The sequence below is a fragment of the Rhinatrema bivittatum genome, chromosome 1 (genome assembly GCF_901001135.1).
Source record: "Rhinatrema bivittatum chromosome 1, aRhiBiv1.1, whole genome shotgun sequence".
In the NCBI taxonomy this organism is placed as follows: domain Eukaryota; kingdom Metazoa; phylum Chordata; class Amphibia; order Gymnophiona; family Rhinatrematidae; genus Rhinatrema; species Rhinatrema bivittatum.
In genome coordinates, this window is record NC_042615.1 from 13,596,986 (window position 1) to 13,611,190 (window position 14,205).

Here is a 14,205-nt window from a genome sequence, read left to right on the forward strand (position 1 = left end):
GATGGATCCTTCTTCCATGTTTTTTAAAGATATTATTTGGGCTACAATAGCCTTCTTCACCTCATCTATTAACCATGCTGACAGGCATTTGGCCTTCCTTCCACCTTTTTTAATGCATGGAATACATCTGTACTGTTTAGTTTTTTTTTCTATTTTCATCATTTTATTATAGTCTACCTTTTGAAACTTAAATGCTAGAGCAATAGTTTTCCTTAATGTCCGCCCTCTAATTATTAAGTCAAATTTGAATGCATTATGATCACTTTTGCCACGTAGCCCCACTACCATTATCTCTTGCACTAAATCCTGCATGCCACTAAAGATTACATCTAAAATAGCTCCTCCTTTTGTCGGTTCCTGGACAAGATGCTCCATAAAACAGTCATTTATTTCATCTAGAAATTTTTTACCTCCCTGACATGGTGCCTACGGATTACTAAGGATGGAGGTGGGTAAGGGGGCGAGGTCAGAGAAACACCAAGGAATGCACGATAACTCACGGTCGATAGCTTTTTGCGCGAGAGTACTCAAACAGCAAATGACTCTTGATGCTTATCAGAACAAAGGGCCATGCAGCCTGCACTGCCAGTTAATTCTGGGAGAGATATACTGTGCTAAACTCCATGCAGGACTTGGCAGGTGGGGACTAGGGAATTTTCTGGAAAGAAGCCGGGCCCAGCATGGAGAGGGGCAGGCTTGTTGCTATACGTTTCTCCGACACCTGTATTAAGTGTGGTCGGCCTTCGAGCTCGGTAGTACACGAAAGACAGCATTTCATTTCAGGGACAGCTGAAGCCTCAGGGACATGGAGATGACTTAATGTACCTTTCAGCCAGGGGGCTTCAGGTGAATGAGGCTCTTGCTGGAAACATGCGTGTGACAACTCTTCTCTGCTCATCTTCCTATGCTGTGATATTAATTAAGAGGATACATAATTGTTAAATGCAAGCTCGTGGCTTGGCAGCACCCACACATCTGGTGCCCTCTGGGGGATGGGTGGGGGTAAGTGGTATGCGTAACTTCGGATCTGAGATCTCCCTTACGGGTAGCTGTTTTAGGGGTATGAGACTAACACAACTAAACCAAATGTACCTGCTGATGTCGGGGTAGATAAGAGGAGGATAACCCCGCACGGCAAGCCAGGTGCAGCGCTAAGGGTGGTTCTGATGCTTATGGCCACAGTATGCACTTAATGGGATTTTACGTGGGTAGAAAATAAACCGCAGTGTGTAACACACATGTAAAGTAAGTATAAACTATTCAAACTTCTATAAATACCCCAAAGAGCTTCTAATCTAGCTGGGGACCCGAAGCAATGGCAGCCCAAGGTCACAGGGAAGGTCAGTGGGAGGTCAGCATCTGAAAGCTTATTTGGTTCCTTGATATAAGCAGTAGGTCCCTCCTCCTCCTCCTCCTTAGTAAATATAGCTTTTAATTACATTCCCTAAGGGACAATTATGGGTGGGGATCCCAGAGAAGAAACCTCAAGAACCAACAGTCAAGCAGCAGATGGCCCCAGGCAGCACAAACAATGCATTTTTGGAGTATAGGACTCAATTCTGTGAGCCTGTGTTTCTGGGGGGTAAACCAGGCCTTACCGCTTGGTCAGTCACTCAAAAAAAAGCTTAATTCTGCTGCCTCTTTCCTCTCAGTGCCCTGCCACAATTATCTCCTAGGAATACCCAATCGGGGGCCTTATTTAAAGCCCGCGCGCACGCGTCATAAAATACGATTCCCAGGTGCACGTGTGCGGGGCGGGCGTCATCTAACGCGCACAAGGGGGGAGGGTTTAAAACTAAAATAAAATACGCATGGCGACGCAGGCAGGCCTTTCCCTATCCTCCTAACTACCCTTCCCACCTTTCCCCCCTCTCCTCTCCTCCCCGTCCCCTAACCCCTACCTATCTGTCCCCAGTTTTTTTTTTTGTTATAAACCTTACGGCTCCTTTGCAGCAGAAGCAGCTTTCTTTCCCTGGCCAGCGTTTAATGCCACTCCTGCACGCCCGTGGCCGGGCCGTTTCTAAAATGCGCTCGGCCCAGCCGCGCACGTATGTCCAGGATTTTATGTGCGCCGGCATTTGAAAATTCGGGCGCTAGCTTTTAGCCCACAGACGAATAACGGGAAAAATGCCTCAGTAAATCAGATCCTAAAAGACGAAATACAATTAAAACTAGTTTTGCCTTTCACTTGCTTCCTGCAGGTAAGTATACTCATAAAGGGCCTAATTTTCACAAGCATTTACAGCTTAAAATTAGGTTTTACACGTGTAAATGCACTTTACTCAAATAAGTGGGCTTTTGGAAATTGCTAGAATGCAGTCCATTCACTTGACCACAGGAGTTACCCGCAGAAGTGCACTTTAAGCAGGCTAATGGCTTTTGAAAGTTTCTACAATAGTATGTTACATTTACGCCCGTAACTCCTTTGACAATTCCCTCCAAACCCTGCTTTGGAACACAGTCCAGCCTAGCAGCGGGTAAAAGCATGCACTGTGGGATGAATTCTCAAAGAATTATGCACATATAAATTAGCATAAATGCTCTTAAAAGTGGAATTTTAAAAGCCGGGCATGCACCAAAATCAGGAGATGCGAGTGCACGTAGGACATGCTCGTGGCCACCCGATTTTAAAAGCCGCCTAGAGGCCCATGCATCTCCCGACGATACACGAATATCTCCCCTGGAATGACAAAAGGGTGTGCAGCATGGGCGTCCTGGGGCGGGTCCAGTTCTGCGTAACTATTTTTGCTAAGGAGGTGGTACAACTTAAGAAAAAATATATATCGAGCCATCCCTGAGGGGTTTTCAGGGTCTCAGGTAACTGCTGGGGTGTCCATGCTATTAAACCAGGGCTCTACACTGGGCGGCGGATAAACTGGTGAAACTGGTCATGGCGTGGATGCACGCCGATTATGAAATTCCCCCCTCTTGCGCGGATCATACCCGGATGTGCACAGACACGGGCACCCGGGCTATTTTCTAACACGCGTGTATGTGTGCGCGTACAATAAAACAGCTGCGTCCGTGGGCACGTGCCGACCCGCACGCGTCAATGTGCACCCGCGTGCCCCTTTGAAAGTCATCGTAAGTAGCAGCTCCTCGGGTTCATGCTATTTTATGTGTGCACATAATACACACGAGTAAAGAGGGAGTGTTCTAGGAGAGGGCCGACGTTTACACGCGCACGTTGCTATTTTAGAAGATGTGCACGAGGATTTGCCATCTTACCCCTGTAATTTTACACCTGATGATTGTTTCGCGAGATTAAATGTGTTTACTACTGGCCAGGAGGGAGGGTCGGGTAAACTGGGAGGAGTTGAGGCTGAAGAACCAGGAGGTCCTCGATAACCTGGAGAAGGACTGGGCGTACTGGTAGAGGAACTGGTGAAACTGGTAATTTCAACTACGTGCGTATATTTTAAAATATACCAATTTACCAAAGCGAGTCCTATTTTATTTTCGCGTGAAACATATATGTGCAAGCACGTAGGCTCAATGCACTGAAAAACTCGCTTTCAATGCGCTGAAAGTATCCGTGCTCGTGAGCTCGGTATAAACAAATAAAAAGGTGCAATACCACCACTGACGTTTGCAATTTCCAATAGTTAGAAAGTGGTGTAAAAGCTTTCAAACTCTATAAACACTTTCACAATACTTTAAATATACAAAAACCACAACACTGCGGCACTGCAGACAGGCATTTCACATATTATGGAAAGTAACCTTTAGCTCCGTTGCAGTGCTTTATAAACTTTGAAGGCAGAATATGTTTCCTGAAGGGAATCCATGAAGGCAGCCCAAAAGCCCTCGCATGTCAGCTCCTGCTTTTACGGGGAGATAGAGGGGGCTCTTCAGGGTGGCTCCCATGTGCAAGGAAGTCTGCACACACACAGAGTTTCAGGACTTTGAAGCCTGATTCTGCAAACACGGCAGTGTTAACCTCTTCCCAGGGGGCGACCTGCTATCAGATACAGCAGCGTGGAGACCTCCCCCCATCACCTCCGAAGCGAGACTGTGACCCAGGAGCCCCTGTGGACCCGAGGACCCCGAAGCTCCAACCTTTGGCTGCCGAGTTTAAGCTACGGCCCCCCCCCAGCTCTATCCCCGAGAATCGAGACCCGGCCTTATCTGAAGAGCGGTTCACACGGCTGGGGTCACAGGGGGCACCCCCTGCCAATTCAACATTTTATTATTTTTGTTTTCAATCATGAACAATCTGATTGTCAAGACTTACGATTCCACAGTCCAACAGGTTCAAATGTCAACAAGCAGCAAACTGAAGCACAGTTTCTTTCTCTCTCCCATGATTCCCCTTGGAACATTATTGTTGAAGAATACCCTATCTTCATACTTTTATTTTAATTGTCGAGACAATCGGGCCGATCCAATACAGTGCGCTCGACCAAGCTCACTCTTTAACCTGCGGTTGGACACGGGTTTCGGACGCGCGTCCATGACGCGCGTCCACGCCCCCTTATTATTTTATAAGGGGATTAGCGCATCCAAACGCGCGTCCAACCCCCCCGCATCACATGCAAACGCATCTTGTGCGGCACCCGAGCCGCACATTTTTATGCTCAGAAAGTAACGCCCGCCCGGAGCAGGCACTGATTTCTGAGCAGACCCAAAAAGCGTACAGAAAAGCAGAGGATACTGCTTCTCTCTGTACATCCTCAGACTTAACATCGTGGCGAGATTAAGTCGGAGGAACCAAAGGGGTTAAAAAAAAAGTTTTTAAAACGTGAGCTGGTGGGACACAATTAACCAGCGTCCGTTTTCCTAACCCCGCTGGCAGCCTCCTCTCCTGGGCGCCCGCTGCCGAGGAAGGCCCTAGGGGATTACGTCTGTTCCTAGCGCCTCCTCGGCAGCGCGACCCCTCATTTAAATACTGAATGGCGGGCCCAGGAGAGGTGGCGGGGCGCGCGTTAGGACAGGGGGCGCTCAACACCGAGCGCCTGTTTTCCACGCGGCTTTAACAGATCGGCCTGTAGGTGTGTAAAAAAAAAGAAAAGAAACCAAGAAGGAAAAGCATTTCACATGTTTCTAAAACTCACGTTTTGGAGCGTTTCAGAAAACACTCACTCATGGGGGAAAGGGAACGAGAGTTACTAAAGCTGCGTCAAAGCCTTCTGAGACCCACTGTCTTCTTTAGGGAAACCGTGTTTGCACCAGGAAGGTTTTCTGAAAAGGAGGATTTCTTTATCCTCGCAAAGCTGTTCCTCGTGATGTTCCTCCTGTAAGAGGTTAATGTGACCAGGAAACAAATTAATTCTGCCCCGGTGAAAAGCGTTCGTGCTGAACAAAGAATTAAAAAAAAAAAGAGAGACACGGGGCTTGCCTAGGGGAACACGAGTGAAGCGGTTACAGTGCTTTGTGCCAAACGTTTCGGCAGTGAATGGGCTGAGGCTCAAACCGCGTGGCTCGTTTACAAATATAACACAAACATGGTGGCAGCAGGGTAAAGGCACGAATAAAAAAAATAAAGATAGTACAAGAACAAAACACAGATTCTTTTAGGAAACCGGACTCATGAAAGCACCGTGTCCGTGTGTCTGTCTGTCTGTCCCCTCTTTAACAACTTGTGAGCCGTTCATGTGAGGTCATTCAAAGAGCGACGCTGGCCCTCAGTGCTCTCTAACGGTCTCTTTAATTCGTACAGGAAAAAGGCAGTCCGGGTCAGCTGAAATCCCGGTCAGGCCGGGGCACGCCGGGATGTCGTCACGCATTCTGAAAGTCGCCCCTGCCATCGGTCAGCGCCCGCGGTCCAAAACGGAAGCGAGGCGTCATGTGACATTCAGACAGGACCCTTGTTAAAACAGAGGAAGGAAAACGCGAAGTGGAAAGAGGAGCCAACGGCGGGCGGAAAACGTGCAAATCACGAAACAAAAGAAAGTGCTAAAATAAGCTGCGATTAGGTGAGCGTACTGAATTTTCTCAGCTGCGCGGGCCAGGCCAGTTTCTCAAAGACAAAAAATAGTGATGCCAAATTGTAATGAACAGATAAAATTCCATTTTTCCATAAGCACAGAAGGGGAAAATCTTCTTATCGAGTAAGAACCTCAGCGCAGTCAGATGACTGAAGGTGGCACTTCCCGCTATCCCCATCGACACAGGAATGTACGGAGACTGGTTCCACGTGCCAAGAACGAGAGGAAATTAAAACATAGCCTGCCCCTTCATGCGCTTGAACACTAAACATATTCATAAGTCCTATTGTGGCTGGAATGGACGCGGCATTGCCCCATCGCAATACGGCACTAAGGGGGCCAGCTCAGCCATTAACGTTGTTAACGCGGCGTGTATCGCACGCGCATTCGAGGTTTACTACACGGAAAAACGGAAGGTGGTAAAGCGCACACTTACAGAAATGCAAGCTTTGGTGTCAATGTGTCTGCAGAGGTCAGCGCGGGCACCTTTTCACTGTGTCTACAGGTAAATCAGCTGGGTTGCGCCGCCTTAGCTCCAGGCTAATTTACCCGATCCAGCTCGCGTGCACTTGCAGCCCTTTCACTTTGCATTTACGCTTGATAAATTACGGCTCGACATATTAGGTCATAACCGCACACTGTCTTGCAGGCTGATGTGCACGGATTTTTATTGTAAACCACTTAGGGGCCGATTTTAAAAGCCCGGCGCGCGCAAATCACGGGAGATATGCACGTGGCCGGGCCGCGCGTGCGCCGAGCGCATTTCCAGAGCAGCCCGGATACACGCGTATCTCCCCGGCACGCGTGGGAGTGCCCGGTTTCTAAAAAGGGGCGGGACGGGGAGCCGGCCGCCCGCCGGCGCGTGCTGCTTACTTCAGCGCTGGAGAGGAAGTAAAACCAAAAAAATTAGATTAGTAAGGTGGGGGTTAGGGGTCAGGGAGGAAGGGTAGTTAGGCGGTCAGGGAACTGGAGAAAGGGACGATTGCGTGGGCACGCGCATGTGTAAAAAACCCCCCCCCCCTTCTGTTCACCAATCAGCACTCAAGCGCACATGCGCGTGGGTAGCCAATTTTATAACGCGTACGCGTCGCCGCGCGCATGTTATAAAGCCAGCGTGACCATGTGCGCGCGCGCGCTGGGAACCCTGCACATAATGGTCGCCTGCCCGGCCCTTTTAAAACTGACCCGTTAGCTGTGATTTTTGAGAACTGCGTATCAATTTAATAAATAGAATGGATTGGCTTCTAAGAGACATGAATATATTCAGAGAAACTATTTAAAGGGAAAAAGGTCTAAATGATTCTCTGAATCCTGGATACATTATTTTGGCAGTCGAGTTTCTTCACTTGACTGCACAGAAATAAAGCGAAACAAAAAAAAAAAGTGATAGCGTTTTATTGAAGTGACTTAAAACATTTGTTGACGAACTTCTGAGAGCAAATAACTCTCTTCCTCAGGTCAGAATCCAAAGGAGCAAGATAGGGCAGTACCAGGAAATGTAAACCAGCCGGCATAAGTGAGTCATAAAAGGCACTACAAGGATAGGGGGAAGGGAAAGGGGTGAGGGAGATTTCACGGGTGATCAGAAGGTGAGGGGCAACATCATTTTATGGTTCATAATAAAGGACCTTCGTTTCCCAGCACATTGTCCTTTGTCCGTTCCACTTTCACTTCAAAACCCTGCGTTTTCATTGTGATGCAACCACGCTAAATATTTCCTGGCAAAACGGCATCTTTTGCTCACAATTCGGACTTGAAGAAGAGCGTATTAGCGTCCGAACACTAGTCAAGAAATGTATTGTTAGTCCAAGAAGAATGTTATTTACCTTGTATAATTTTCTCTAAATCCTCTTAGAAAGAAATACATTTTAAAACCAACAGAGCTAATTTTCAAAGGCGTTCCACGTGTAAATGTAACATACTATCGCAGCAATTTTCAAAAGCCCGTTTACATGCACAGGGCCTGATTTCCAAAAGCATTTTACACACTTAAAAATGAGTTTTACAAATGCACTTTACCCATGAAAATGGGCTTTTGAAAACTGCTACAATATATGCGATTGAATTGTCCATAGGATTTACCTGCATAAGTGCACTTTACGCAGGTAAATGTCCAATAGTAATTACATTTACACGTGCAAATCCTTTTGAAAATTACTCCATATAAAATCTATTGACAATTCAATGGCTTATGTTGCAGCAATTTTCAAAAGGCCACTTACAGGTGTACAGTGTATTTTCATGTGTAAAACCTAGTGTAAATCCTTTTGAAAACGCCCCCAAATTTCTCTTCTCAGTCTTTACCATGGCTTTATCATTTCTACTTTACGCTGCTTACTTTTTAAAGTGGTGTTTCCTTTTTGTAGTTGAAGCTTGGATCTGTCGCCTCGAGTTGCAGCTTCAGGGCTTGCTTAAGGCTCAGCTCAGTCTCTGCGGTAGGATAGCCATCCAAGAGGTCTTGGTGTCCCCTGTCCTGAACTGCCCGCGGGACAGAGACTCTTCCGAGGAAAACCTGATTCCCTTGAAGGTGATAGTTTGGGTTGGTCATAATCCCATTCCTTTTCTTCTGTTCCGCGCTCTGCTGCTGAATTATGAACTGCGCTTGAGATCGACCGATCTCCTGTTGGGGTGGCGGGACCAAGATTTTGCAGTGGGAATCTGCCGGCACGGGCTTGAGTGGCACACTCACGTTGGTCCCAGATTTGGCAACTGGCACTCGTTTGTCAAACTGAGTCATTTCGTACTCCAGCAGCTTAGGCTGTGAAAGGCAGTTCTGTTTGTTTTTCTTTCCAGAAGAACCAGATTTGCTTGGATTCTCTGGCTTGCCTCCTTTATTGGTTTTAGTTGATTTCAGGCTGGGCTTTACCTGGCTCCATTCAAACTCACTAGTTGGTGAATTATGATTCTGCCCTATGGATTTTGTTGTGGAAGAAGGAGAAACCATAGACTGTCTGCTTCTGCTGCGTGGTAACGAGTGCTGCTGTATTTGCTCTGTAAAAGATAAACTATGAAAGCTATCAATAGGCACAGTCTGAGCAGTTGCTGTAGATGATGTCGTACGAAGAGAAGAGTTTTTTGAACTTTTCAGGGAATTATTTGACTTATGGCGGTCAACTGTAGAATCTGGCGATTCTGAAGGCGAGCTGAAGGCATGAGCAGGTCCATTAGGCAAACCACGCAGAGCAGGCTGCACATCTCCTCCTCCAGTGCTGGATGAACTATTAGATTTGGTTGTTAATGATTGCATTTTTGTTGAGGATGGTTGTAAGGCTTTTTGCTCCATTGTGTGGACAGGAGACGGCGTCAAGCCATTTAGAATAGCTGCCCCATATTTCTCTAGTAATTTAATGATTTGGGAATGCCCGTTTTTTGCTGCAACACGCATAGCCGTGCGTCCAAATTGATCTGCATGATTTGGGTCACCACCATGTTCCAGTAACAGCTGTACAACATCAATGTGTCCTTCCTGGGCTGCAATGCAGAGTGCAGTGGCTCCTTGATTGCACGTATGATCAACTAGGGCTCCATGCTCAATTAAAAGCTGAACCACTTTTCCATGACCCTGCCATGCAGCAGACTGCAACGCAGACCGCTTTTCATTGTCCGAGGCATTAATATTAGCATGATATGTTAGGAGAACCTGCACCATTTCCAAATGTCCCTGCCAGCAGGAGACATGAAGTGCTGTCCTTCCCTCAGCATCACTTGCTTCTACATTTGCACTGTTTTCTAAAAAGTACTCAGCCATACCAAGCTGATTTTCTAGTGCCAAGATGTAAAGTGTTGGACGGCCATCAGCATCCTTGTAATTGACATCTGCTCCATGGCTGAAAAGCAATTCAACTATGTCTCTATGTCCTTCTAAAGCTGCAACGCGTAATGCATTTCTTCCGTCATAACCTTTCTGATCAACGACAGACTTGTTTTCCAATAATATTTGCACACAATCATAGTGGCCTTCTTGTGCAGCTAATATTAAGGGTATCCGTCCATCATTATCAGTTTCATTTGTTCGAGCACCTTGTTCAATAAGTGCATCGCATATTAATCTGTGCCCTTCGAAAGCTGCCATGTGCAAAGGAGTCCATCCTGCATCATCTCTGTGGTTTTCATCCAATCCTCTGTCCAGCAGAGTGCGCACCACTTCAACATTGCCTTGAGCCGATGCTATACAAAGGACGGTTCTGCCTTCACTGTCAATACTATCTACTGCTGCACCCCAAAATAAAAGCGTGTTTACAACTGAAGCATGACCCATGGAAGCAGCAGCTAGAAGGGGCGTACGACCATTGTTGTCTGTGTGATCTACATCAGCTCCTCCTTCCAAAAGCAAATCAACAACATCTACATGTCCTTCATATGCCGCAACAAGCAATGGGGTCATACCGTCTTTGTCACAGTGATCGACTTCAGCACAACGGTCAATTAAAAGACTAACTACTGAGGCATGCCCTTTGCTAGCAGGTACACAAAGGGCTGCAACAGACAAAGCCGTTCTTCCATCTACATCCTCATGATTTACTTCTGCACCATGGTCCAGCAGATGCTCTACAATCTCCTTGTGACCCATATATGCTGCTGCAATTAGAGCAGTCCTACCTTCATTATCAGCTTTGTTGACCTCGGCACCATGTTGAAGTAGATTTAATACGATATCTTCATGCCCCCCCCATGCTGCTGCTCTTAATGCTGTTCGACTATCAGCATCTGCACAATCCACTTTGGCACCAGCATACAGAAGTGCAGAGACCACTTCAGTGTGTCCACCCCATGCTGCAGATCGCAGTGCTGTCCAACCATCATGGTCTGTATGGTTTATATTAGCCCCACAACCAATTAAACAGTTAACGACCTTTGTATGTCCTTGGCGAGCAGCTAAAGTAAGAGACGTCTGTCCATGAGCATCTTCAATCTCCAAATCTGATCCCCTAGAAATAAGCAAATTAAGTACATCAAGGTTGCCACTGTATGCAGCATTAGCCAACAAAGTTCTTCCATTTGAATCACTTTGATTTACAGAAGCTCCATTATCTAACAGGGTCCGAATGGAGTCCTCTCTTTCCAGGGCCTGACGTACAATACAAGATGTGCGATCATCTTCACTGTTGACGTGAGCACCACCTTTTACTAGCAATTGCAATACTTCTTGGTCTTTAGGAACTGACGTAGATAGAGAGTCTTTCAGAACCGTGCCATTCCATATCATCCACAGGGCTAACTCAGAAGTCTCCAACTGCAAGTTTGAATTAATCAGATGCAATGCAAATTCTTGAACTTCTAATGGAGTTAGCTCTTTTGCTCGACAAGTGGAACTCATAGCTAGCATTCTATGTCCTTCTGCAGCATTACATAAATATTTCTGAGTGCAATGTTTAACATCAAGCAACCATTCTGCAAAACTGTAATGAAACAGCATTTTAGTATTCTCTAGTCCATCAACAAGAAGTTTGGAAAGCACATCTAGTTTTCGTTGAAAATCCTCCATAGTCAACGTCATGTTTTTGGTCCACACTGCATGGTACAGCTCCATTGTCGTCAACGGTCTGCAGGCTGCCAGAATTACATTCAGAATTGGCTGGATCTTGGCAAACTGTTTCCTCACAAAAAGTCGCTGACAAAGCCATAGATAGAGTCCATTTAATGTTCCAGGGATATCGCGAATTTCTCTAAGCATGATAAAGTTTTCCACAACTCCATCTAAGACCCGTTCTAGGTAGAGAAAACATCCACTACTTTTGATGTGAAGCTGATTTAACATTTCTGCTGTTTCCTTTGTGAGGTGCTGCCTCAGTGCTTCCTCTTGGTCCAAACGATGAAGAATATACTGTTGGACATCTTTCACAATATAAGCCTTTCGGAGATCATCTAGACTTATTTTTCGAAAACCTGCAGGGAAAGAAAAAGGAGAAAAACAATTGTTAAAAGAATTGTAAAAATATGTTAACTACATTGAAGCCACTGTTTTTGTCATTTACTCTCATCTTGAAATTTGATCATATACCAGAGTTGGCAGAAAGATGGAAAGGAAGTGAACTCATAGGCCAAACTCATAAATGTTACTTCCATGCTGTGAAACATCCTGTGTATCTGATGAAATTCAAAGATGAGCTGTGACTTTGATGTGTTAGTTCAGTATAAAATCTCCCATTCAACCTGTTTTCTTTCTTTCTTTCTAGATCTTCAATCGGACCAACATGGGTACTATACTTAGAAATCCGAAACCATCAGTAGTCTATACAGTATATGCACACAACATGCAGCATTAAAGACAGATTAATAAAAGATAATTCTTAGAGAATAAACACTTCCATGCACGATCGAGCCTCAGAGTCAGAACTGGCACTACTTGCCATTTGCTTTCCATGATATTCAGCATTTTGCAAAGTACGAAACACCTTAAGTAGAATACCAGACTATCCAATGAAATACAGGTTTCAACCAAGATTTTTATTTTAGCACCAGTTAAATCTCCATTGACTAAGCCTAAGTTATTACTAAATCATATATTTTTACATAAAATTACATTCATGACAAATTTAATCAAAAGCTCTTAAACTGATGTTCTTAAAATGAAAAATGCGATGTCTAACTTTCAAACCTATCTGAAGTATAGCAGTTACATGCGAAGATGAATACTACTATTTTATAAACTGTGTGGTGGAAGCCGCAGTGTTAATAAAATTCTGTGTATTTCTGCTATGAAAGCATGTGCGCATGTTTCAGTTCATGCAAATATTTCCAATGCAAGGAAACGTATATTTTCTTTACCTACCTAATATATAAACTTACGCGTGTACATTTTAGGCAGGTAAAAAATATATGCAGAGACAGGTATTTTATAAAGTATACAAATATACTGTTTTGAAAATAAGCACACACACAGGCCGATACAGTACAGTGCCCTCCGACGGAGTGCACTGTTAACCTGCCCTTGGACGCGCGTTTTCCCTTACCCCTTATTCAGTAAGGGGCGGAAAAGGCGCGTCCAACCCGCGGCACCTATTAGCGCCCTCAACATGCAAATGCATGTTGATGGCCCTATTGGGTATGCCCGTGCGATACAGTAAGTAAAATGTGCAGCCAAGCCGCACATTTTACTTAAGAAATTAGCGCCGACCCAAAAGGTAGGCGCTAGTTTCTGCCGGCACCGGGAAAGTGCACAGAAAAGCAGTAAAAACTGCTTTTCTGTGCACCCTCCGACTTAATATTATGGCGATATTAAGTCGGAGGTCCCGAAGAGTAAAAAAAGTAAAAAAATTAAAAAAAAAATAGGCCGGCGGCTCGCAGATTGAAAACCGGATGCTCAATTTTGCCAGCATCCAGTTTCCGAGCCCGTGGCTGTCAGCGGGCTCGAGAACAGACGCCGGCAAAATTGAGCGTCGGCTGTCAAACCCGCTGACAGCCGCCGCTCCGGGTCAAAAGGAGGCGCTAGGATGCGCTAGTGTCCCTAGCGCCTCCTTTTTGCCCGTTTCTACCGCACCACCTAATTACATACTGAATCGCGCGCGCTGGGAAAGTGGGCGTTCGTTCGCTCTCCCGCGTTTTTACTGAATCGGCCTGACAGTATTTTACTGCACACGTATTTGAAATCAGTCTGATACTGCTGCCCGTTCCCCTAAACCCTCTAGCACCATCTCCCCCACCAGTTCACCCCCACCTCCTACCCAAAATCTGCCACAGGTGCGATTTCACTTGCGTGAGTCAGTTAGCAGATGTAAAAGTGCACGAATAAGTTTGGTAATATAAACATGCGTGTAGCTCTTACAAAACAGCAAGTACCGTGTGCACTTTTGAACCCTACGAGCCTGCCCCTTTTTTGCCCCAATAAAATATATACGGGTAATGAAAAACACGTACGTACTGTCAGCGTTCATAAAATAGCAGAGACAGGAATACACGTCACTTAGTGAATCTCTGCTATCTTTACATGTAAAGCCCTTTGAAACTGTACTCCAATATGTACAGACTGGGAAATCAACCTTATAGTATTCCCGTGAAAAAAAAACCTTGACATTTCAGTTATTTGTGAAGTCTAAAAGTATTTACATAGCACATTACCACGCACAGACTTTACTGCAATATTTTATTAGCCATAGTCCAAACGAGAGAACATTTTGTATACTTGTAGAAGACCCCACTATGTCATCCAGTATCCAAGAAAACCCTGGTTCTACAGTGCAAGGCTTTCGAGGCACTTGAGCACTAAAATCTTAAGAAAGCCTACTAGTACCTGGGGCCTTTCCCGTCAATGTCCGAGGCTCAGCAAGGCATAGACAAT

At 45.5% G+C, this 14,205-nt stretch overlaps 1 protein-coding gene across 6 annotated transcripts in view; it reads right to left on the reverse strand.

Moving 5' to 3' along the window:
• ANKRD50 (ankyrin repeat domain 50) overlaps nt 1–14,205 on the reverse strand; it is a 117,534-nt gene that overhangs the window by 8,448 nt on the left and 94,881 nt on the right. For all 6 annotated transcript variants that reach the window (XM_029588687.1, XM_029588863.1, XM_029588772.1 and 3 more), the window contains one exon: nt 8,266–11,813. In XM_029588687.1, coding sequence (XP_029444547.1) covers nt 8,269–11,813 — 3,545 coding nt within the window. In that variant the 3' untranslated portion in view covers nt 8,266–8,268. The remainder of the gene's footprint in view (nt 1–8,265; nt 11,814–14,205) is intronic.